Raw genomic sequence first — 26,702 nt, 5'->3', positions numbered from 1 at the left:
TCTGTAAATGTTCAGATAACTGGGCATGGTAGTCATGATATATGGTTGTCCGACACTGAGGAAACTGAGGCAGGAGAATCACCATGAATTTGTGGCAAGCTTGGGCTACACAGTGAGTTCCAAGGCAATCTGGACTATGTATTGTGAGACCTTGTCTCAGACAATAGGAATTGAAGTAATGAATGAAGAAATGTAGCTCTTAGAACATAAGATTTTAAATCAAGGGTAGTATACAATTTGAACGCAGCAGTATTGACTAGACCAAATCTGAGAAAAAAATGTAGCAATAGTAACTTGACTTTTAGCGTGTAAATGTTTATATCAAATAATGGTGGAAACTAGTACAAATAGGGCAAGGCATGCTATTAAATTTTGTTTTCTCCTGCCTTAGCCTCCTGAGTGCTGAGGTTGCAGACATGCCCCACACAGTTCCAAGAGTAACAGGATGTCTTTGAAAGTTCTTAGGCATGAAGTTCATTTGGTCACATTGTATATTAGAATATTAATGTGGTAGCAGGATGAATTAGGAGGGACAAAGATCACTTATGAGACTTACACAAACAACTGCATAAGTAAGCCAGAAGGCAACAGAGTTACAAGTCCTGACTTTGCTACTTAGTTTCTTAGTTGAATCCTTCAGCCGCTCTGTTTTCTCATCTATACAAAGTGGCTGACTTAATAGCGCAATGCGGGCTCTGAAGTCTGTTCTAATACATTGCAGCAGTGTCAGTAGGACTTGGCAGTTAATTGGATGCTAAGTTTGGAGGAGGTTTCAGAGCCAGCGTGAATAGGAAGCCTTAATACTACTACAATCTAACTGGGTGTTCCTGGCCTGTCTAGTGGTAGGTAACACTGAAGTCTTTAAAAGTAGGAAGTCTAAGTTCAAGTTGATTATTTTCCTGTTCTGAGCCCAGAGTACAGAAAAATAAGATTTCCGTGTTAAGGATACTTTTCAGAGTTTACAGTGGTCCTGAGTATTTGCAGTTTTACTTTGGGGGACTCAAGCTTGCATACCCTCACTATGGCGCTAGACTGCTCAGGGACACTGGGAATGGACACTGACGTGACAGCTAAGTCAAATGGACTGTTTGGAGGGAAAGAGGATGGTGGCAGACAGAGCCTGGGGGTAGGGCTGGGTGTGTATTTTGGAGGGCGCCGGGTCACAGAATTGTTAGAGGCACCTAAGTTAACTTTGTGTAAGTGTCAAGCATGCAAGCCAGTTAGTTTCCTGGGTTGTAGCATGGAGTGTTTTATCTTGGAAGAGCGAAAGACTGTGTGCCCAGCAACTGTACTGCCTCCTGGTATCTCCTGGGCACCTTGTGGTGGGGAGTGGGAGGGAGTGACAGAGCTGCCGGAAGGCAGGGGTTCCAGAGGGAGGCGGAGCTGGCCTAGTGCAGAACACCTTCCCAGAGCTCCACTCGGCTGTGTGAGCGGTGTGGGTGCTAAGAATCAATCCTCAGGATTGCTCTCCCGCACCTTCGTTTTCAAGCAAGCTGCAGGCTTGGTCTTGGCCCTAGAAACCGGATAGGCCTCGCTGTGTACTCTCAACCTAACCTTCGGGGGAAGGGAGCTGTCTCAAGTCCCGCCCTTGCGCTGTTTTGCGTCTCTGCGCCTTTGTTTGAGTGGCAGTGGGATTCAGCCAATGAGAGTGTGGGGCGGGCAAGCGCATCAAGTTGGGTTGCGCAGAAGGAGGGGAACTGGTGCTGGAGAGACAGCGAGAAGCGAACCGGCCCCACGGCCACCGCAGGTAAAGCCACCTTTGCCTCCCATCGGGGTGAGGTGCAGGGCCTTTTCTCCTTCGGGGCCTGCTAGGCCTCTCAGCCTGCAGCTTGCGTCCTAACGTTGCTTCTTCCCCAGGCATCACACCCCCCCCCCCATCCCCCCGTATCTTCCCATCTTGACCATCCCCACCTCGGAGGGTGCCCCTGATAGCTCCTTTGCTCAAGTGCATGTACTTCAACTCCATTTGGGGGATCTAGTTGCCTGAAGTCTCCCGCCCGTGCCTGTGCCTGCCTCTGCCGTATGGGCCTTACTGGCACCAACCCCGGCAGTAAGAGCAGGTAATGTACCCGACCCCCCTTCCTACCCCCACTTCCAGTAGCGTTTTCCTCTCCATCAGTTCTACTTCCTTCCCTTTCCCCGTATGAGTAACATTAATTTCTATAGTTTCCCTCTTGGCCTCTGAAAAAATACATGCTTTTAGGTTTCGTGGTTGGCTATTTAGCTTTCTCTGTTTTTAACGAAGTGCTTGCTCTCTGTCACCAGCCATATTTGCCCCCAAATGTCTACATCCTTAAGATTTTGGGTATTTTTTTTTTCCCTGCAGTGATTAGAAAACAGAAACAGAGTTGCCACTCATTTGACAGAATGGTGGAGACAGAGAATGTGGCCTAGGCTCTCGATTTATTTGAGGAAGCCTGAGTGGCTCCAAGTTATAGCTTCATTTCTTGTGTTCTGTGTCCTTCCATCCTCATCATCCTCTGACCTCCAGCTTGTGATTTCTTTCACTTTGGATGTCTATTTCTCCTTTATCTTTAAGGTTTGAGACTCTCTGGTCTCACACATGTTTCAATGACATAGTTTCTTAGTGCTCCCTTACTATAAATTATATTGGGTTTTTTGTTTTGTTTCGCTTTTAACTTTTATAATTATTTTATTTTCAAGGTATTTCTTGTTTAAATTAAACTTCCTTTATCCATCCTGTGTCTTAATATCTGGAGTTCATGTCTGTCTCTAGCTCATCCTCCTGAAAATGATACAATTTCCAACAAGGCTTATACTTTGAAGTAAAAAAGTTTATTTTTACCAGGCGGTGATGGCGCATGCCTTTAATCCCAGCACTTGGGAGACAGAGGCAGGCGGATCTCTGTGAGTTCGAGGCCAGCCTGGTCTACAGACCGAGATCCAGGACAGGCTCCAAAACAACACAGAGAAACCCTGTCTCAAAAAAAAACAAAACAAAACAAAAAACCCAAACCAAAACAAAAACAAGTTTATTTTCTGAATCTTTGAGCATAGAGGTTAGGTGGGCATGAGCAGTGCTCTCTAAAACTGTATACTACAGAAAAGGATCAGTATTGCTCAATATGGCATTTGTTCATTATCCTTTAAGGTTGTATAGTATAGAAAAATCTATAGATAGAGAATCCATGTCTGTAGTTCAGTTTATATAACTTCATCTTTCAGATGATGAAATGATGCCTATTGTAGTGTTTGTCTTTCAGTGTAAATGGTTAACTATGGTAAATGCCCTTTGGGAGTAATGGGACAACTCTTACCCCAGCCCAGAGATACTAGTAACTTTTTTCATGCTTTTTTCTTTCTACTGACATCAGCTCCCTGGCCCATTGTTTTTTGCTGGCACTCTACTGACAATACTAGAAAGGAAGTGTAAAACTACAAATACCGAAATATAATGCTGGGTGCACATTTAAAAACTACACTTCCCACCCTGTCCTAAGCCATAAGCCTTTTCTCAGCATACATACCTCCTCCCATTTGCAGTCACTGTTTTGTTGAAAGGCATGAAGGCTTTGGGGTAGATGAATAGAATATAATTAAATCTGTTTAATAAGACACACAAGTAATAGCAATGGGCCAGGTTGAGGCAAAACACGAGGATCAGGGAGTTGGAGCACTGAGGCCCCCGAAGTACAGGAACTGTGTCGGAAGTAGTGAGGCAGTAGAACACCAATTTGGACTGACTTCTGGGAAGAAGGGGACTCTGAGAAGACAACAGATGATACTTTTCTGGCAATATTTGTTTTATTTATAGCTTGTAGATAGGTGGCCTTGAATTTCAACTACACTTTTGTTTTTTTCTTCTCCACTTTCAGCCCCCAGGATTTGTGTCATGAGTCTCTATATTTACTTTGATTATGGAAAATGATTAAGTACAGCCACTAAATCCTGACTTTCTTTTAGGGTACATGCATGTGCTTCTCTTTGGGGCAGTGGTAGGTCAGTTTTCACTTAGTAAGACAAAAGTCTGATATCACTTTATTATCTAGATGGTTGCTTTACCTTAAACCGTGCAGACCATCCATTCATTTGTTTGACTAGGGTTTGAGCTGTAGAAAGAGAATTGATACGTCCAAGCTGTAAACTAAGCTGTATATTGATGCAGGCGGGATAGCCCACGGCAGTAAAGGAGTGGAGCAATGAGGGAAGGTAGAGGTTTGGGGAGGTTTGAACCTGTAAAAATCCAGGAGTTTAAATCGGGAGTCAGAGACTCTGGAGCTAGGGTTAAAAGGGCAATTGACTATAGGTTAGGGATTGAGACGTAATATTACTCTATATTGTAGGATCAAGCCAGTCGCAAGGGTTGGATGGAGGCAGGGTTATTTTGGAGACAGTTTCGCTCTGTCCTGATCCTCCTCCTGCAGTTCAGGCTGTCCTCAAACTCATACCACTCCCCTGCCTCAGATTCTCTTCTCTCAGATTCTGGGGTTGCAGTGTGAGCCACCACATCTAGGAAGGCTTTCGAGTTATTGAACCCAGACCGACAAGTAGAAAGCAGAAATGTGGACAAAGAGCTAGTTAAGAGCTCATGCCCACAAGCTTAGCACTCAGGAAGCTGAGGCAGGTGGATTGTTGCAAATTTGTGGGCACTCTGGGCTACAAAGACCCTGTTTTTTAAAAAAAAAAAAAAAAAAAAAAAAAAAAAAAAAAAAAAAAAAAAACTGGGCGTGGTGGTTGGTACACCTGGTGGTTCACACCTTTAAACCCAGCACTGATAGGCAGAGGCAGGCAGATGTCTGAGTTTGCCGCCAGCCAGGGCTGCACAGAGAAATCCTATCTACAAAGAAACAAAGTAACTATCTCAAGGAAGCCCACACCTGGTTTTCCAGTATGCCTGACTGTGTCTTTTTGTCTTAACTCTCATGCTTCAGCCCACACTAATACATCTGTATTTGGCCAAAAAGAAAGTTGGGAAGCAAGGACCAAGAGGTAATGCACTGATTTTTAAAGATTAATAATTGAGTCACATGTGGTGAACTTTTTCAGGGAGAAAAAAGTTTAGTTACTGTTTCTCATTAAAATGTAACATCTTTGATTCAGTTTGGTAGTACAGACACGGTCCTTTGAAGGCTAGTGTAGGAAGACCACAAGTGCAGAGCCTGCCCAGGCTACAGAATAATTTCAAAGCCAGACTGTGCAACTTAGTGAGACAATGTCTAAATAATAGGTAAATTGAGGGGCGGCAGAGATGGCCCCATGGGTAAGAACTCTGCCAGGGGACCTGGGTTTATTTCCCAGCTCCCATGTGGAGGCTCACAACTGTTGGTAATTCCAGGTCCAGAAGACCCGATGCCCCTTTCTGACCTCTGCAGGCAGCACAGGCATGCATGTGGTGCAATGGCATACATGTAAACAAAACATACATACAAAAATTTTGAAGATTTATTTTATTATGTATAGTGTTCTGCCTGCATGTATGCCTACAGGTCAGAAGAGGACACCAGATCTCATTACAGATGAGTGTGAGCCACCATGTGGTTGCTGGGAATTGAACTCAGGACCTCTGGAAGACAATCAGTGTTCTTAACTACTGAGCCATCTCTCCAGCCCAGAAATATATATTTTTGAGACAGGTCTCTCCATGTAACCTTGGCTGTCATGGAATTTGCTATGTAGACCAGGCTGGCCTGGAAATTACAAATATCCCCCTGCCTCTGCTTCTCAAGTGATGGGATTAAAAGTATGCTACTAGGCTGGGCCCAAAATATACATTTAAATTTAGAAAACAGAAAAGGTAAAATTAACTCTGTGGTGATGTTCTTGCTTGGCATTCTCAAAGCCCTAGGTTCAGTACTACAAGGTGAAAAAAGAAATTTCTGGACAAAGTGACACATGCTTATAGTCTCAGCCTTTCAGAGACTGATGCAGAGGATTGCCAAACCCAGAGCTAGGCTAGTTTAGACAATATGGAAGACTATCTCATATATACACACACACACACACACACACACACACACACACACACACACACACATATATATATATATATATATTTATTTATTTATTTATTTATTTTTTTTGAGCTGAGGATCGAACTCAGGGCATTGTGCTTGCTAGGCAAGCGCTCTACCACTGAGCTAAATCCCCAACCCCCTTATAAATATTTTTTTTAAAAGATCTTTGCTTGAGTTTTACCCCTTATTCAGTGCAGTGGGAATAGGATGGATAAACAACAAGGTATTATGAAGTATATATACATCTATAAATTTGTCAGTTTAAACGTGTAGTTAGTATAAATTTTCATTGTAGTGGTGGTGTTAATGCTGGGATTACAGGCATGAACTACCACACTGTCCTTGCTATTGCTTTTGTATGATATTTAGCTACAGATGTTTAGTATAACTTCTCTGACTGTAAGTAGAAGATGAAAGATCATAGATGGCAAAATGGGGCATAGCTAGTTATAAAAAAGTTGATGAGACTTAAGGAAGTACATAAACTTATTGAATAGATAGATTAACTGTGCTGACTGCCATTTTGAGTAATTTGTGGGCAAATATTAGAAGTTGGAATAAGCTGCTGGAATAGTTTGGTCCAAAATAGGAATTGATGCACATCTTGAGACTTGAAAAGTATACAATTATTGAATCCAGAAGGAGATACTGACCTACATTATGTTGTTTTATAAGGATAACTAGAAGCTAAGCCCACTAGTAGCACATACCTGTTATCCCAACACTTGGGAGGGTTGTGAGTTTGAGGTAATTCTGGGATAACCCCTGTTACACACTGAGGCCTTATCTTAAAAACAAAAAACAAGAGCACCTCAACCCTCCACCCCCAATACACATGACCATGCTCACATGTGCACACACAGAGCTTGTACATCCTATGAGAAAGTCTTTTTTGTCAGATCTACATTATATTTCTAACAGATTTCTTTTTGGTGTCTTCAGATAGCTATCAAGTAAGGCTTTCCTGGATTATGACATTATATACTCTTTTAAAATGTTTTATAAGGTTTATTATTATTATGGATGTGTATGTGTGGATGTGCATACTGTGGTGGATTTGTGGAGGTCAAAGGATAACTTTGTGGAATTAGTTCTTTTCCTCTACCTTTACATGGGTTTGGAGATTGAATGCACTCAGGTCACTAGGTCTGTGTAGCAAGCGCCATCTCACTAACCCAAGAACAAACATCTTTTTCGTGTGTGTGTGTGTGTGTGTGTGTGTGTTTCATTTATTTTCTCTGTGTGGGTGTTTTGTGTGCATGTATGTCTGTGTACCATGTGCAGGCCTCATGCCCACAAAGGCCAGAAGAGGACATTGGATACCCTGAGGCTGGAGTTAGGATTGTGAGCCACCATGTGGCACTGAGAACCTTGGTCCTCTGGAAAATCGGTCAGTGCTCTGAGCTGCTGAGCCATCTCTCCTTTTCTCCTCTTTTTCATGTACTTGGATTATGTGGTTGTTTAATTTCCTTTGTTTCACCCTAGCATTTTCATGAACTTAAAGCCATAGATGTGGGATTTATCAACATATCATTTATGAGACATTTTTCAGGATAGGAACCTTTCGAACTGTCTTATGTTAGCATCAAGGAATACATTGTGATTTCTGTGAAGACTGAATAGCTCATTTCATTAATGTGAGCAAGTATTCTCTGACTGTTCATTGGATGGCTTCTGTGTGTGCTGTCCTGAAGATTTCTTGAGGATCCACAGGGAAGTAAGGCAGTTCCCACCATCGAGGATTTCACAGGAGCTGGGTCATAGTACATTGTTCTGGAAATTAAACCCTGAATAAGATTCATAATTGTTCACTTTTATGCACTTATGACAATTTTCTCAGACATATTAGACAAGCATCCTGAGATGCTGGTAGTTTCTATAACTTGCACAAAGAAATGGTTTGGGCCTTCACAGGATATTCACAAACTAAAATCATGCATGCCTCAATAAGATAGAATGCTGTGGGTAGTTAAAGCAAGTAGACCATCAAGTCATCACAAATTTCTGGGTTAAAGAGCCTTCGGTTGGGTAGTGTCTTTGCTGGAAGGGATGTGCGGAGTGGGGTAAAGGGCTGGAGGAAGCTATGTTCTGTGTATATGCTACAGTATTATAGGCACAAGGCCTCATCAAGTGAGCTGTGCCCTGTAGGAGTGTAGGATATGTATAGGTAATGATGGGAGGGGAAAGTTGGGCATATAAGTTAGAATTGAAATGCTTAGTCTCTTGCAAAGAAAGTTTTTTGTTGTTTTGGTTTTGTTTTTTTGAGACAGGGTTTCTTCTCTGTGTAACAGTCCTGGCTATCCTAGAACTCGCTTTGTAGACCAGGCTTGCCTTGAACTCACAGAGATCCACCTGCCTCTGCCTCCTGAGTGCTGGGATTAAAGGCATGCACCACCACATCCGGCAAATGTTTTTGATCTTAAATAAAAGAAGGGCATTGAAGAAGACATCACAAATGTTGTGTATAAATGCTTAGTGGAGTACTGGTGGAGAATCTACAAACACTGGACTCAGTTCATAGTGTGTTATGAGCTTGGTTGGAGGTGGCTTGTTTACCAGTCATAGGTAGAAAGAAGTATCTGCAATGAAAGATTTATAACAATGTATCCAGAAACTTTAATCTACCTTTAGAGATGTTCATTTTAGCGTTGTGCCAATTTAACAGTGAGTGAATATAAATTTCCTTATCATTATCATAAAAAAGATAATTGTATAAAGAAATGTACAGAAACAAGCTTAATGGTTTCTTTTGGTATTATTTGTTTGTTTTTGTTTCTTTGGCTTTTGGAGACAGAGTCTCATTGTATAACTCTGGCTAGCTGGCCTGGAACTCATAGAGACCCTTCTGCCTCTGCCTCCCAAGTATGATGGGAACCAAAGTATGTATCACCACATCCAACAAGCTGAATGTTCTTGGTAGAAACTTCAAAGTGTGGAGATATAAGAGCCTAAAGGGTTTTTTGTTTTTTGTTTTTTTTTCTTAATTTTTAGTTTTGAGACAGAAATGTGGGTATTCTTTTTACCGTGTATCCGTCTACAAAGTTCCTCATATTGTCCTCTTATTTTAATGGAAATGGATATTAAGATGGTACCTTAGAACTTTTCATTGAAATCACCAACTTTGCTAATTTTTGTTTATATTTATATTCCATCACAGGAGTTCCATCTTTTCCTCTGAAGACTTGACTATCTTGCTCCATGAAGGTCAGGACAATCTGACATGCACTTCTTTCTTGTCTCTTCATTTGAAGAATAGTTTTCGTCCACTGTGTACATTTTTTTCTTAATAGGGAAGGGGAGGGGAGAACTATTTCCCCCCCTCCCCTTCCCTCCCCAGACCTTCAACAAATACCCTTCATTAATTTACCAAGATGGCAGACCCCATCATGGATCTGTTTGATGACCCAAATTTATTTGGCCTGGACTCTCTGACTGATGACAGCTTTAATCAGGTCACTCAAGACCCCATTGAAGAAGCACTTGGACTGCCAAGCTCTCTGGACTCCTTGGATCAGATGAACCAAGATGGTGGAGGTGGTGATGTGGGAAATTCATCAGCAAGTGACCTGGTTCCCCCACCAGAGGAAACAGCTCCCCCTGAACTTCCCAAAGAATCCACAGCTCCAGCTCCAGAATCCTTAACCTTGCATGATTATACCACTCAGCCCGCCAGCCAGGAGCAGCCAGCCCAACCTGTCTTACAGACATCAACGCCAACATCAGGACTCTTGCAGGTCTCCAAGAGCCAAGAGATCCTGAGCCAAGGGAATCCTTTCATGGGTGTCTCTGCCACAGCTGTCTCTCCCAGTAATACTGGAGGACAACCATCTCAGTCAGCCCCTAAGATTGTTATCCTTAAAGCCCCACCAAACTCCTCAGTCACAGGTGCCCATGTGGCACAAATTCAGGCACAAGGTATCACCAGTACAGCTCAGCCCCTAGTGGCCGGCACAGCCAATGGTGGGAAAGTCACTTTTACCAAAGTGCTAACCGGCACACCCCTTCGACCAGGTGTCTCCATTGTCTCTGGTAATACAGTGTTGGCAACCAAGGTCCCTGGGAACCAGGCTGCTGTTCAGCGCATTGTCCAGCCGAGCCGACCAGTAAAGCAGCTAGTCCTCCAGCCAGTTAAGGGTTCAGCTCCTGCTGGAAACCCTGGGACTGCAGGGCCCCCACTGAAGCCTGCAGTTACACTGACTTCTACACCTACCCAGGTGACTTGAGTGAAAGGGGAGATGAATTGTGGTTCCGTAGAGGACTTAGGAGCAGTGAGGGCGGAGGGAGAGAGAACACGGGTGTATGAGCTGTTTCTAGGAAACATCTGTTTAGCTCTGTCTTGTAGCCTGTGCACTTTTTTGGAACAAAGTCGCTCTAACTGGGGCTATCCCAAGCTCATGGCGTTCTTCCTGCTTTGGTCTCCAGGTGCTGGGATTATAGGCACTAACCACCATGCTGACTGTCTTTTTTTCTTTGGATCTTTCAAGACAAGGTTTCCCTGTGTAGCCCTGTCTGTCTTGGAACTTACTCTGTAGACCAGGCTGGTCTTGAACTCAGTGATCTACCTGCCTCTGCCTTCCAAGTGCTGGGATTAAAGGCATGTGCCACTACTGCCTAGCTGTCTTTACTTTTCAGCGTGAGCTTTGACAGCCCTTACCACATGCTGCAATGTACCTACCTGGTACTGGATACAGTGACCAGTCTCTGTCCTTCCAGAGCTCAGTCTGCAGGGAAATATGGACATTAAACAAAAATTCACAGTAAATGTATGCTATAAGTTGTCATTGAATATTGAGGATGTTCTGGGAACATATCTGCAAGACTTGTTAAGTGCTTTTATTGATCTGTTTATTTGTTGAGACAGATTCTTGCTGTATAGCCGAGGCTGGCCTGGGATTCTGTATAGCTAAGGAAGGCTGGCCTCAAACTTGAGATCGACTTTCCTCCACCTTCTTACTGCTGGGATTAGAAGTGTGTGCCATCACACCAAGTTGTGGGTTTTTTGTTGTTGTTGTTGTTGTTGTTGTTGTTGTTTGCTTTTGAGCGGTTCTCACTATGTAGTCCATCCAAGCTGGAAGTCCTCCGTCTCAGCCTCCTGATGCTGGGGTTACACACAAGTGCCACTACACCTTCCTCTCCTGATGCCACTCACACTTCTGTCCTCTGCTCCTCTTTATCGTGCAAAGGCAGAGCTCTGAATAAAGGTCTGTGTGTCTGTGATAGGTAGGCTTGAGACCCACTGGGTAGAGGTGTTACAGAAAAGGTGCTCTAGAGACATATTGGAGGGGAGACAAAAGCGGATTCTCCTCTGACACTCAGTTCTATGAGTCTCAAATGAGGGAAGCTGGTGTAAATATTTCTGTATATAATGTTCTTTAATGTCCCTCTTCTGTGATTTCCTTTTTGCATTGTAGGGTGAATCGAAGCGCATCACCCTGGTCCTCCAACAGCCACAATCCGGAGGTCCCCAAGGACATCGGCATGTTGTGTTAGGGAGTCTACCAGGCAAGATAGTGTTACAGGGCAACCAGCTGGCAGCCTTGACTCAAGCCAAGAATGCCCAGGGGCAGCCTGCCAAAGTAGTAACCATTCAGCTGCAGGTGCAACAGCCACAGCAGAAAATCCAGATTGTTCCCCAGCCTCCGCCATCACAGCCACAGCCGCAGCCGCCCCCCACAGCCCAGCCATTGGCACTGTCCTCTGTACAGCAGGCTCAGCTCGTGGGACCAGGACAAAGCCCAGGACAAAGACTCTCAGTGCCACTCAAGATGGTGCTGCAGCCACAGGTGAGTGACTCCGCAGAGGAAAGGAAAGGAGACGTCTCCTCAGGCTCCACCGCCTTCATTCAGTATTGTTGCTAACTGTGAGGAATTCTAATTCATGCTTTGGAACTGAGGTGCAATTTTTTATTTCACCCATTGAAGCCTTGTTTTTATTCAGTCATACAAAGATTAAGAATTATTGTTAAAGCTGGGCGGCGGTGGTGGCACACACCTTTAATCGCAGCACTTGGGGCAGAGGCAGGCAGATCTCTGTGAGTTCAAGGCCAGCCTGGTCTACAGAGCGAGATCCAGAACAGGCTCCAAAGCTACACAGAGAAACCCTGTCTTGAAAACAAACAAACAAACAAACAAAAAAAAACAAAAAAAAAAACAAAAAACTATTGTTGAGTTTGAGGAGATAATTTCTATAATATTTGTCTTTAAACTGTGGTCTTTCTTTATTATAGTATTATGGGTGGGGAAAAATTGGGCCTGGGCTATACTGCATAGCAGACTGTTTCCACACACACTTTCCAAAAGAGCCAGGCAGAGTGGCATTTGCCTTTAATCCCAGCACTTGGGGGAGACAGAAGCAGAGGCAGGTGCATGTCTGTGAGTTTAGGCCACCCTGGTCTACGTAGCGAATTCCAGAGTTACATAATAGACAAACCCTGACTCAAACAAAGAGATCGGTAAAAATTTAAGGAAAGAATGGTTTGAAATTATGATGCAGTTGATAGCATGAGTGGGAGACCCTGTCTTCAGTGTGGTTATTCACACCTTTCATCCCAGCAGCTGTAAGGCAGAGGCAGGTCATGTCTGAGTGTTCAAGGCCATCCTGGTCTTCATCTTGAACTCCAGACCATCTAGGACTACATAGTGAGAATATATCTTTAAAAAAAAAAAAATGGAAAGAAATAGAGGGAGACACAGAACAGAAAATTACCCTTTGATCCCCCACGTGCATGTGCACACCCCCAACATGTACATACACATATAGAACACATAAAATAAATATTTAAAAATGGTGCTGAGGAGATGGCTTTATGGATAAGAATATAAACATGAGGATCTGAGTTCAAATCCCAGCATCTACATTAAAAAGGTGGGTGTGGCAGATACATAGCCATGTAACCCTACTTGTGCAGGGGACAAAAGAGGATCTTTGGGATTGTTGGTCATTAGCTTAGAATATCCATCATCTTCCTAGCTTTTACCATTTATACACAAATTACTACTACTACTACTACTACTACTACTACTATTATTATTATTATTATTTCCATGAAATTTTGTCTCATTTGACCAAGAAATAGTTTATGAATCTGGTAAGATGACACAGTGGTTATTAGTACTCCTGCTCTTTCAGAGAACCTAAGTTCCCAGAACCCACATCAGGTGGCTCATAACTGCTTGTAACTCCAGCTCCAATGCCTGGGGCTCCTGAGGGCACCCGCACACTTGTGCACATGTCTACACACATACACACACACCAGGGTGATAAAGGTAACCCAAGGGAATGATTTAAACTTTTTAATGTTTAGGACAAAGACCAGTATTGGTTGTGTAGGTTGTAATTTTTCTAAAATAGTGACTAAAAGCATGGCAAAGAATATGTAAAGTTTGAGCCGGGTGGTGGTGGCACACGCCTTTAATTCCAGCACTGGGGAGGCTGAGGCAGGTGGATTTCTGTGAGTTCAAGGCCAGCCTGGTCTACAAAGCGAGTTCCAGGAAAGGCGCAAAGCTACACAGAAACACCCTGTCTCGAAAAACCAAAAAAAAAAAAAAAAAAAAAAAGAATAAGTAAAGTTTAATTTTCTAGAATTCTTTTCTCATCAGAAACCACATTTATTTTTCAGATGGATCTAGGTTCAGTGTGTCTTAACTCTGAGTCTGATTTTTTAAGGCATTAGTAAGTACCTAGTTTGTGTTTTGTTTGTAGGGTGTGTGTGCTTGTGTGTTAAGACAGGGTCTCATTATGTAACCCTTTGCTGGCCTGGAACTTAACTATGTAGGCCAGGTTGACCTTGAACTACTGGGCAATCAATCTTATTTCCTCTGCCTCCCAAGTGCTAGAATTACAGGCCTATGCTCCTATGTCTGGCTGAGTATACCTGGGTTTTCTTAGGTCATTTAAATTGCAAACGTATTGTAATTGTAGTGTCCTTGTCTCTCTAGGCTGGCTCTTCTCAGGGAGCCTCTTCTGGGCTCTCTGTGGTTAAAGTTCTGAGTGCCAGTGAAGTGGCAGCCCTATCATCACCAGCAAGTTGTGCTCCTCATCCTGGGGGAAAGACTGGAATGGAGGAGAACCGCAGGCTGGAGCACCAGAAAAAGCAAGAGAAAGCAAATCGGATTGTAGCAGAGGCCATTGCTAGGGCCCGGGCCCGGGGCGAGCAAAACATACCTCGAGTCCTGAATGAGGATGAGCTGCCTAGCGTCCGGCCAGAGGAGGAAGGTGAAAAGAAACGCAGGAAAAAGGGCAGTGGAGAAAGGCTGAAGGAGGAAAAGCCAAAGAAGAGCAAAGCCTCCGGCGCCTCCAAAACGAAGGGCAAGAGCAAGCTCAAGTGAGTGCTCTTTGCTGCCCGTGGGTGCTCTTTGCTGCCCGTGGGTGCTCTTTGCTGCCCGTGGGTGCTCTTTGCTGCCTGTGGGTGCAGGAGGCAGCACCCGCTGGGAAACGCGTGGAGAGGAGCTGTGCACAGCAGCCGCCTGCAGGACCTGTCCGAAGATGCGGCCTTGTGTTTCTCTGCCCTATGCTCCTATGCTTAACAGAAACGTTTAAATAGGTGTACTTTCAAAGGGACATAGGAATCGTGGTTCAGACAGCCATGACTGCACATTCCTGACGTGTACATCACTGTTGTGCAGAAGAGATTTCTCAGTGCCTCCACCATCTACTCATAAGAGAGCTGCTGGACACAGCTTCCCTGCCTTACCCCTCGGTCACTGACAGTCTTAGACCTTGTGGAAGGGGTGTGGCTTGCTATGGTTCTAGCTGCAATCTTGTGTCCTTTTTCTTTTATTTCTTGTAGCTGCTTTTTTTCATTAGCTTTTACTCTCTGCTGTGTTCTTCAAACTGTGTAGCTGTATAGGCTTTTTCACCTTGTAAAAAAGCAGGTTTGGGGGACTGGAGATGGTTCAGCCGTGGAGAGTGCTAGTTACTCTTGCAGATGGCCAGAGTTCAGTTCCCAAGTACCACCTGGCAGCTTACAAACATCTATAACTCTAGTTTAGATCTTAACAACACTCTTCTGAGTTTCTGCAGGCACCAGGCACGCAGCTGGCACACCTACATATATGTAGACAAAACGCTTCATCCACATAAAATAAATGCATCTCAAAAAAAAAAAAAAAATTCATTCTGTTATTTGGTCCTTTCAGGGCAGGGGTTACCCTTACAAGCCCAGATGTTGTCTTTTTCAGACGCTCTACTCGGCAGTGTCTGCACCGTAGACTGGAGTGTCTGGAAGTTTAATGTATGATATGGAAGTTCGTATTGGTGTGCTCTACCTCATGAAGTATGCTTGCCTTCATCCCTGTTTAGCACCATCACTCCAGTAGTGGGCAAGAAGAGGAAACGGAACACGTCTTCTGACAACTCTGATGTGGAAGTCATGCCTGCACAGTCCCCCCGGGAGGATGAGGAGAGCAGCATCCAGGTAAGGGACCGCTCTGTACATCTGAACTAGAAATAGTCCATGTAGTCCAGGCAGGCCTAGAGATGGTTATGCAGCCTAGCCAGGTCTTGTCATTGGTGATTCGTTCCCCTGCCTCTTTGCACTTCCCAGTTTCTGAGATTATAGGTGTGCATCATCAACACATCCAGCTTTCGATCTAAACTTTTGTGTGTGTATGTGCTTGTGTGAATCTGTGTGCACCATATGCATGCAGTGCCTACAGCAGACAGAAAGGGCATCAGGTTCCTTGGAACTGGAGATATAGACAGCTGTGAGCCGCTACATAGGTGCCAGGACCTGAGCCCAGGTCCTCTACAAGAGCAATGTGTGCTCTTAACATCCAAGCCAAAAATTTCCCTCCAGCCCTAAAGTCTGAAAATGTTTTGTGCCCGATTTCTTCACTTGTAAAATGGAGATACTATCATACACTTAGTAAGGTTGTTATGAGGATTCAATGTAAACATTCATATAATAATGCTTAGCTCATGACAAGATCATAATGAAAGCCAGGTGTAGTGGCCCATATAGTATTAATAATGCATATAGTACATTAAATGCATGTAGTAATAATACATTTACATATATATTATATCAGTTATACAGCTCTTATCGGCATAATTCAGTATATCAACATAAGCAACAGGCTGCCCATACAAACTTAATTTTTGTTCAAAAAACATATATCTATGTTATCAGGTATACACCATCTCTTCCATATGACTATCCTCTTCCCTATTTGGTCCATTCATCTACCATCTTCTACAAAAGAAACAATCCACCCACCTATGCCCTTTGCATGTCTTTTAATCCAGGACTCAGGAGGTAGGTAGATCTCTGAGTTCAAGTCCAACCTGGTTTACATAAGTTTTAGTTTTCAGACAGTCTGGGATATATAGACCCTGTTTCAACTAATAAAATCAGGATCATATAATGAAAACACTGTCCCTCTTTATTAAACAAACAAGATTAAATAACATTGGATGATCAAAATGCTTTGTGTGCATATAGGAAATTCTTCCAAGAATTTTGTTTTGTTTTGTTTTTCTGGTTTTTTTGTTTTTTGTTTTTTGGGTTTTTTTTTTTGAGGCAGGGTTTCTTTGTGTAGCCCTGGCTGCCCTGGCACCTGCTCTGTAGTAGACCAGGCTGGCCTCGAACTCACAGATCCACCTACCAAGATTTTTTTTTAATGTATGTGAAGATGAAAAATAAGCTGAAGGCAAATTTTTATAATATAAATGATGAGTAAAATTTTGGAGGTGGTATATTAGTTTGGACCATTGTATCCAAATACCACAGATTAGGTGGCCCAACACCTTGTTTTGATTTTTTTGTGAGGTTTTGAAATTAGGAGTTGATCCTGAGGCCCTGTGCATGCTAGGTGAGGATCTACCCCTGAGGTATGTCACCAGCCCTGTGCTTTAGTTTTGGAACAGTCATTCCATGTTGGCCAGCCTGATCACAGAGTTGATTTTCACACCTAGCCACCTGAGTAGGTGGGATTACAGTGTGTATGTACTACTATACCCAGATAAATATTTATTTTATGATAGTCTTAGTATAAAAGTCCAAGAAGAGCTAAGGTCTTGCGAGCTTGGTATTTCCTGGGGCTTGTTTCCTTGAGTTGTAGCTGCCCACCTTCTTGTTGGGGCCCCACATGATCTTCTCTCCACTGGTACATGGCCCTGGTGTGTTCATGTTCATCTACTGGAGGGTTGGGAAGACATTCTGTATCCCAGACTAACTTGGACATACTGAGTGCTGGGATTATAGGTATGAGCCAACACTCTGGTCACAATTCCTTTTCTCACAAGAACACAAGGCCAAGTGTGATGCCATATGTCTATAAGACTTGAACCAGGGAGACCAGTCTGGGTATCATATTAAGAAAAATTATTTAAAAGGAGAAAGGAAATGAGAAGGAAAAAAAGGTCAGTGAGGGGAAAAGGGAGGAGAAGAAAAGAAAGGGAAGAAAATATCATAAAGCAGGAAGGGATCAACAGCCTTGAATTAAGGTCCACATAATGAATAAGCTTTATTAAGTCAATAAGAATTGACTTTAATTAAGATAAGTGAATCATGATTATTCTCTTTGTCCTTTGGGACTGTGCTGCTTTTTGTTTGTTTGTTTAATATTTAACCATTAGCCTTTTTTTTTTTTAAGTCAAGAAATTTAGGATGTGGCTCCATTAGGAGAGTGCTTTCTTTGTGTGCACAAAGCCCTGAGTGCCATCCTGTGCATGATGGTACACACCTGTAATCCCAGCACTTGGGAAGTAAATGGAGAGAGGGAGATCAAGGCCATTCTCCTGTACACAGTAAATTTGAGGCTAGTCTGGGATACAAGGCACATTGTCTCACAAAGAAAATTACACATGTATACACACACATAATTGAGACCTGGACATAGTAGAGAACTCTGTATCTCTAGCTTCCAGGGAGGTTAAGGCAAGAGATCACTTGAAACCATCTTTAAAATACACATACACATAGAGATCTGAGGAAAACTTTAGCAATTGTAAATTTGTAAACTATGAAATTCTGTCCCAAGCCAAGTGAGATAGTCCACAAAACTTGGGAAACTAAGGTAGATAATTGCTGTGAGTTTAAGGATAACCTGGGATACTGAGTGAGATCCTCTATCAAGAACACAAAAAAAAAAGGGACTGGGAGATGGCTTGATGACTCGGCTGGTAAATTGTTTGCCCCAAAGGGTTAGAACCCGAGTACAGATTCCCCAAAGCTAGTGTAAAAGGCTGTGTGTGGCACTTAAGTGCTGGGGAGGGGCGGAGGCCCAGCTCTTGGTCCAGTTAACCTAGCCAAATCCATTACCTTCAGGTTCATTGTGAAAGGCTGTAAAAAAATAAAGACGGTGGGGGAGCATACTTACAATTCTAGCACTTGGGAGGTGGGGTATGTCATCTCTAAATTCAAGGTTGCCAGAGCTACATAGTGAAACTCTGTGTCAATAAATGAATAAAGTAGAGAGCAGTTGAAGAAAGACACCCAGTTGTCACAATGTGTACTATACAAGGCCAAAAAAAAAAAGAAAAACCAAACCCAAATGAACAAAAATGTTCCATTCAGACACCAGACCCCCAGTTCTCTCCAAGAACCAATTTTGTTTATTTGGGTGAGTGCAGGGGTGCGTTCACACTGTCCAGAATAGTGCTGGCCTTACGGCCTGCTGCTGCCGCCGCCGCTTAGTACTAGTCTTCTGTACCCACTGCCTATGCAAGTTTCAAATGTACTCAAAGGGAAAGATTATTTAATGAAGTCCCATGTTTCCATTCTTCTACTTCAGTATTTACCAAGAGATGGCCATTGCCCCTTTGTGGTTTATCTTAAAGTAAATCCAAATAATCTTTCTTTTCCTTATTAAACTTTCTTTAAATGAAAAAAAAAATGCTATTTTAAGCCAGGTGTGGTGGCACATATCTTTAATCCTAGCACCAGGGAGGCAGAGGTACAGGCAGGTGTGAGCTCAAGGCCAGCTTGATCTACAAAGTGAGTTCTAGGCCAGCTAAGGCTATAGAAAGAGACCCTGTCTCAAACAAACAAATTAATAGTGAGATCCTGTCTCTCTCTTTTTTTTAACCTTACTAGAGAGACAGAGACAGAGAGACAGAGAGAGAGAGAAACAGAGAGAGACAGAGAGAGAGAAAGGGACAGAGAGAGAGACCACGTGGAGAGAAGGGGGAAGAGAGGGAGATCCTGTCTCTTAATTAATCAGCATAGAAATGTTATCTTAAGAATGCTACATAGTAACTATAAAAGCAAGCAATATAAAAGGTAAAAAGTAGGGAGTATCTATAATCCTTTCTTAGTAACCAGATTTTCCTTAGTAATGTAGGATAAAATATAAAATATGGGTTGTATCAGTTTCAGTTCATGATAACATGCTGTCATGTGTTACTGGTATGTTTCCAACAAAATGAGGTTTATTTTGGTTCATGGTTCTTGTTTTATTTTGGGTTTTTTTTGTTTGTTTGTTTGTTTGTTTGTTTGTTTTTTGTAGTTTGTTTTTTTTCTCCTTGAGACAGGGTTTCTCTGTGTAGCTCCGGCAGTTCTGGAACTCATTTTGTAGACCTGCCTGGCCTGGAACTCAGAGATCTACCTGCCTCTGCCTCCCTAGTGTTGGGTTTAAAGGCGTGCACCACCCGGTCATTCATAGTTCTTTAGGCCAAGTGGATAGCTTTCATGTGGTCACTTTGTTGACCAAGTACCTAGGTGAGATTGTCAGTTGCCAATCAGTAACTAGTACTCTGTCTATAGTCTTTTTTTTTTTTTTTTCTGGTATTTTACTACAGTTAATGCTACAGAGATTTGTATATATATTCAAATATATAAAACAGCATTTTGAAGTGTATTGCTGTCAAAGGATAAAGCCAAAGTTTCTTCCACTGATATCATGCCAATTGGTACCCCCAGGCATATCTTGAGTTCCTGATTTTTCTTTTCCCTTCTGTTTTGGGCATCAAATTTAGGATCTTAAGCATGTTAGACGAAATATTTCCACTCAAGTATTTTCCTAGCCTATATTTAAAACATTTTCCTCAAATGTTCTGAAGTTTTGCCAGTCTGCTAGGTGGAGAGGGAAAAAGAAACACCCCCCCCAACAAAAAAAAAAAACTCAGTATAGGGATTGGAGAGATAGCTCGGCAATCAACTCTTAACTCCAGGCCCAGGAGGTCAGATGCTCTCTTTTGGCCTCTGCGGGCACTACACACACATAGTGCACAAACATTGGTACCAAGTACTGCGATTATAGGTGTGCACCATCGTCCATCACACCTAGCTCTACTCTCATGTCTTAGATGTATATAATTTTAAGTCTAGATTCTGCATACGAGAGAAAATAAGCTATATTTGTCTTTCTTAGTCTGCCCTCCAGTTCTATCCATTTTCTGTAGGTGGCATAATTTCTTTCTTCCCTGTGGGTGAATCAATCTCTATTATGTGTATATACCACATATTCTTTATTCACTCATCAGTTGGTGGCACAATTCCATAACTTGGCTGTTATAAATAGTGCCATTAGAAACAGATGTGCAGGTGTCCTGTGGTCTGCTGACCTCAATACCTTCTGGAAGATACAGACTTAGCTGTGATAACTGAACCATGTGATAGTTTTTTAGTGTATAAGGAATCTCCATACTGATTTCCATAAGTTGCTGAACTAATTGAAACTCATGCCAGTGATACTTAATGGCTCCTTTTATTCCCACTTCCTTGCTCACACTTGTTTTCTAGCTTATAATGTGACTGAAGTGGAATTTTTTTTTAAGATTTATTTATTATGTATACAACATTCTGCCTACATGTATCCTTGCACACCAGAAGAGGGCACCAGATCTCATTATAAATGACTGTGAGACACCATGTGGGTGCCGGGAATTGAACTCAGGACCTCTGGAAGAGCAGTCAGTGCTCTTAACCTCTGAGCCATCTCTCCAGCCCCTGAAATGTAATCTTTGATGTATTTGCATTTCTCTGATGGCTAAGGATATTGAACATTATTGTTAGTGGTGTTTTAAAGACCCTGTGTGTGTAGCCCAGAGTAGCCTTTTTTTTTTTTTTTTAACTTTTTGAAGTGTTTTGGGGGGGTGGGGCAGGTTGCAGTTAGAGGGACAGTTTCCAAGAGTCAGTTCTCTCTTCCTACCATGTGGGACCTAGGGATCAAAGTCAGGCCCTCAGCATTGGTGGCAAGTACCTTTATTCACTGAGCTGTCTCACTACCCCCAAGCTAATCTTAGAGTCCTAGTCTTCAGAAGTTTAGTGGCCATTTTTAGTTCTTAGAGAGCTGCTTGTTTAATGATTCATTTGCCGTTTGTTGAGTGGATGGCTTATATTTTGGGTGCTTAATATTTTTTAATTCTTTAAAATAAATGTTTACATTTATTTATTTTTGTGTGTGTATGTTAAAGGACCAGCATGCTAAGGTGCTCATGTCCAAATCAAAAGACAGCTTGCAGGGATTGGTTCTCTCCATCATGTGTGTTCAAGGATTGAACTCAGTTTGTCAGACTTGCTACCAAGCACATCGACCCACTGAGTCATCTTTTCCAACCTTAAATTCTTTTTATAGTCCAGATATTATTCCTTGTAATTTCTTTTTTCATTCTGTGGATTTTTCTTTTCCCCATGGTACTCATTTCCTTTGCTGTGGAGATGCTCTTTATTTGAGAAAGCCCTGAATTCTGTTTTATTGGTATGGGTATCTAGACACCATGCTGGTTTTGTTGCTATCACTCTGTGGTATAATTTGAAACTAGATATTGTGATAACTCCAACATTGTTCTTTGTCTCAATTATTTTAGATACTTGGGGTCTTTTGTGCTTCCATACTAAATTTTAAGGCTTTTTTCCTATTGCTGAAAAAAAAATTGTGGTAATTTTGGTGCGGATTATATTGAGCCTATAGATTGCTTTTGGAGATGTATCGCTGTAAGCATGAGAAGTCTTTTCTGTTCTGTGTTTAAAGTTTTAATTTTAGTAATCTTTCACCCTCTTTAGGGCTTTTGTAAGTTGGATTTTTTTTCTCTTGATTTCTTTCTCAGCATAACTCTATTTCTCTGTACTTTAGGATCAGCTTATCTAATTAAAGCTGGGCAGTGGTGGCACACGCCTTTAATCCCAGCACTCGGGAGGCAGAGCCAGGTGGATCTCTGTGAGTTCGAGGCCAGCCTAGTCTACAGAGTGAGTTCCAGGACAGGTGCAAAGCTACACAGAGAAACCCTGTCTCCAAAAAAACAAAACAAAATAAAACAAAACAAAAAACGTTTTTTAATCAGATTTATCTACCCATTTACCAAAGTTTGTCTTTATATTTTTCTTTGTATGAATGATTTTATATCTTAAGAGAGCTAATCATCTAGCTAATCATTACTTTTATAAATGGTATCTTTTCTTCATTGTATTCTGTCCTACTCGGAATAGGACTATCATTACTAATTCATTTATTTATGTATTTGCTGTGCTGAGGGACTATACCCAAGACTGTATATGTGCTAGCCAAGTGCCCTACCACTGGGCCATCTCCCAACCCCTAGGAATATTGATTTTTACAAATTAGTTTTGAATTATGCAAGTTTTCTCAATTCTATTATTTCTGTCATTTGATTCTTTTCCATTTTCTGGGGATAAATCATGCTGAAAAATAATTTCTCCATTTTTGTATCATGAACTACAAGTATTAAACTGCTGTAAAAATGATTTTATTTAGCCACTTGAAAGAATAAAGTAGACATATATATCTAAATATTTATAAATTTATGTATCTATAAATATAAATTTATACATCTATATATATTTATATGGTGTATGTTACATTATTATAAATGTAACATAAATATATATGTATTATATTTATTGGATTTTGGAGACAGGGTTTCTCTGTGTAGCCCTGGATATCTTGCAATTAGCTCTGTATCCCAGGCTGGCCTTGAAATCAGATCCACCTGCCTTTGCCTCCTGAGTGCTGGGACTAATGGTGTGCGCCACTATGCCCAACTGACCTAAAATATATTAAGGAAACTGTCTTGGGGCTGGAGAGGTGGCTCTATGGTTAAGAGGACTGGGTGCTCTTTCAGAGGACCTAGGTTTGATTCTTAGCACCCACATGGCAGCTCATAGCCATCTGTAACTCCAGTCCCAGGGATCCCATATCCTCTTCTGGCCTTTGTGTGTACCAGGTGTAAAAGTGGTGGACAGACATACATGCAGGCAAAAACACCCATTCGCTAAAATAAAAATAAAAAAGGAAAGAAAACCATCTCAAAGAAATATTGTTAACTAAGCTTGAAGGCATAGTGGCACACACCCCTAATCCCAGAACTCAGGAGGCAGAAACATGCAGATCTCTGTGACTTCAAGACGACCATGATCTATATAGTGAGTTCTAGGACAGTTGGAACTATGCAGAGAGAGACCTGCCTTTAAAAAACAAACAGCCTGGTGGCGGCAGTGGCAGCGGCGCATGCCTTTAATCCCAGCACTTGGGAGGCAGAGCCAGGTGGATCTCTGTGAGTTCGAGGCCTGGTCTACCAAACCATGTCTCAAAAAACAAAACAAAAAAAAGAATATATATGAAATGATTATTTTGTCAAAACGTCGGAGGCCAATGGAAGTGGTTCATAGGCCATGCAGGCTTGACTACCTGAGTTTGATCCCTGAACCCATGATAGAAGGGGAGAAAATTGACCCAAAAAAGTTGTCCTCAGACACTTAAACTTACATACATACAATACAATAATAAGTTTTGTTTTGGTTTGTTTTTTCTTGAGAACTTTGGAATAAAATGTACGTCTATTAACATAGTCAAATACTTTTAAAAGTCTTCTTTTTGAAAGCTGGCATAGATGTAATACCAGTACATGGGATAGAGGCAAGATGTTTGAGAGTTCAGAGCCAGCCTGGAACACAGATATATAAGTCACTGCCTCTTTAAAAAAAAGTTCTCACTTTGAGAGTTCTAAGCAATTAACTGTATTTCCTCTACAGAAGAGACGTTCAAACCGCCAAGTTAAACGAAAAAAATATACAGAGGACCTGGATATAAAGATAACAGATGATGAAGAAGAGGAGGAGGTCGATGTAACTGGTCCAATAAAACCCGAGCCCATCATCCCAGAACCAGTGCAAGAACCTGATGGAGAGACTCTGCCTTCCATGCAGTTCTTTGTGGTAAGCTAACACCAGCCATTTGCGAGTTCTTCTCCTCACCCTACCCTCGTGTGTGTGTGTGTGTGTGTGTGTGTGTGTGTGTGTGTGTGTGTGTGTGTGTGTGTGTGTGTGTGTTTTACTGTCTGCTGTTGTTTGGAGATAGGGTTTTATTCTGCAGCCAGGCAGCAATCCTCCTGACTCTGTCTCAGCCTCTGGAGTGCAGGGGTTACTGGTGTGAACTGCTACACCTAGTCTTATTCTCTCAGCCCTGAGTTGACTGACAACATCTTTCGCTCCAGGAGAACCCCAGTGAAGAAGATGCTGCTATTGTGGACAAAGTGCTCTCCATGCGGGTGGTGAAGAAAGAGGTGAGGCTCTGGATGTTGTTCCTAGCGTCTTCAGTGCCGCACTCACAGATCTGTGGCTGACTTGAGAGGACTGTTTATTTTTCCTGTGATGGGTTCTCTGCCACTGACCTGCACTCCCACTTGACAGCTTTTATTCAATGAGTACCTTTGAATGACAGAATATATTGTTAGGATGTAGGTTTTAAGAGATGGTATATGAAAGCTAGGTAGAAAAGAAGTTGTCTTACCATCTCTTCTTTCTCTATTTTTTTTTTTTTTTACAATGAATAAAAGATTACTATTTTTAGCTCTCAGGACTCTAGTGCTAGATTGGTTCCTTGATCAATGAAATATTCAGGAAACCTTAGGATGAAGCTTTGCCATGTGTAGATGAAATTAAAAGATCTGTCTTTGATAAGTAAGTGACTATAATTTCTGTATTTCTCCTCAGCTTCCTTCTGGACAATACACTGAGGCTGAGGAATTCTTTGTCAAGTATAAGAACTAGTAAGTTATGTGCACTCAGAGCTGCTCACCCTAAATCCATAGGCTGTGGAAAGGCCTCCCATGGACTCTCCTGCTCACTCCATAGACTGTGCAAGGGCCTCCCATGGATACTACTCACCATAAACCCCATAGACTGTGCAAGGGCCTCCCATGGATACTACTCACCATAAACCCCATAGACTGTGCAGGTGTCTCTCGTTACTGCTTACCCTAAATCCACAAGCTGTGAAAGAATCTCCCATGGAGACTTATGTGGTTGGGAATATGGCTTACGCCCCTCCTTTTTATTGTTGTTTTTGTAAGTTTTTCCAAAGACTAATCAGAAATTTCGGGAATTGAAATGACTGTTTCTTTTCAGGAAATTGGGGTAAGAGCAGTCTCTGATAAAAATTCCTTGTAGTCTTCTCTGCCTTATTTAAGGCTTTATTACTCTAAACTGTAGTTTGTGAACCAACAGAATTAGCATTACTTGGGTGCTGGTAGAAAGTGTGGGTGTCTAGTGTACCCCAGAGCAGGTGGTTTGTGTGCACAAGTTTTAGGAACACTGACCTAAACTGTCTCCTGTTAAAGTACACATTGCCCCAGCTGTTGCTGGCTAGTCCCCAGCTTCCCAGTGCTAGAGTCCCAGGCTCCATTCTCACAGCATGACTGGCTGTCTCCACCTACTGCAGCTCCTATCTGCACTGTGAATGGGCAACTATCTCCCAGCTGGAGAAGGATAAGAGGATCCATCAGAAATTAAAGCGGTTCAAAACCAAAATGGCTCAGATGAGACACTTCTTCCATGAGGTAAGTAGGAATCAGTAATGACGATTATTTCTTTTTAATCTTTTTGCTTTTTTTTTTTTTTTTTGAGACAGCAGGATCTTGTATAATTCAGGTTGCCCTCAGACCCCCTCTTCCTGCCTCTCTTCCTCTCAAGTGCTGGTATTACAGAGCTATACCATCACATGGCCTTCCCTTGCTTTCCTAGCACAAATCAGTTACCAGGCTATCAAATGATTGGTTTGTGTGTATAAGCATAGACTTTTAATTTTGATTATTGAGTCGGTGCCGTGCCACTGTTTTCGTGGGTGTAGTTATGGTTTGTTAGATAGCCATAAAGTTCGGTACTGTGAGATTGCAGAAAGTCAGCATAGACAGAGGGTCATCGGGAAGACAGTAAAGTAGCCTGATCCACACTCAGTCCTCTCCTCTCCAGTACTGCTCTTTAACTATGTCTTTAGCTACAAACAACTCTCACTAAGAGAAAACCGGGTGTTTTGAGACAGTCTCATGTGGCCCAGGCTGACTCACTGGGTAACTCTACCTTAAACTTGTGGTCCTCTGTCCTTTATCTCTGAGTGTTAGGACCATAGGCCTTACACCACCACACATACTTTGTATGTACTGGCATGTAACTCATGGCTTCCTGTGTACTGAACAAGCTCTCTGCTAACTGAATTTCTTCTCCAGTCTGAGAAAACTTGTAAAGTTCAAATTTCTAATCTAGTATCAGTAGAAATAGTAATAAAAGAACTTTAATTTCTTATATCTAGGGTTACTACCAATTAAACATCGAAGCTACATAAGCAAAGAAATGTGTCTATAATATTTAACAATGTAGAAGTTATGCATGACCTCGGCTTTTAGCTGTATTATGCGAGCAGAAGGGAGAGTGGAAAGAGATGAAGAAATGGAGGTGGCATCTGTGTGAAACCCTTGGGAAAGCTTAATGCAGCAGGGCAGAAAAACAGTTTCAGAGAGATAGTCAAGAAATATTTATGAAATATAATAGAG

The 26,702-nt window shown here is 42.1% G+C and overlaps 1 protein-coding gene across 2 annotated transcripts in view; it reads left to right on the top strand.

Moving 5' to 3' along the window:
• Positions 1–26,702, top strand: part of Chd8 (chromodomain helicase DNA binding protein 8) — a 69,628-nt gene that overhangs the window by 11,378 nt on the left and 31,548 nt on the right. The window contains exons 1-9 of one of the 2 annotated variants that reach the window (XM_036199158.1): positions 1,690–1,747; positions 9,133–10,189; positions 11,387–11,758; positions 13,913–14,298; positions 15,276–15,390; positions 23,908–24,090; positions 24,369–24,437; positions 24,868–24,923; positions 25,595–25,712. In XM_036199158.1, coding sequence (XP_036055051.1) covers positions 9,347–10,189; positions 11,387–11,758; positions 13,913–14,298; positions 15,276–15,390; positions 23,908–24,090; positions 24,369–24,437; positions 24,868–24,923; positions 25,595–25,712 — 2,142 coding nt within the window. In that variant the 5' untranslated portion in view covers positions 1,690–1,747; positions 9,133–9,346. Of the gene's footprint in view, positions 1–1,689; positions 1,748–9,132; positions 10,190–11,386; positions 11,759–13,912; positions 14,299–15,275; positions 15,391–23,907; positions 24,091–24,368; positions 24,438–24,867; positions 24,924–25,594; positions 25,713–26,702 lie in introns of those variants that run through there. The other variant, XM_036199156.1, reaches the window with a different exon arrangement.

This window comes from Onychomys torridus, chromosome 9 (assembly GCF_903995425.1).
Source record: "Onychomys torridus chromosome 9, mOncTor1.1, whole genome shotgun sequence".
NCBI classification, from domain to species: Eukaryota; Metazoa; Chordata; class Mammalia; order Rodentia; family Cricetidae; genus Onychomys; species Onychomys torridus.
This window is presented reverse-complemented; position numbering and strand designations above follow the sequence as displayed.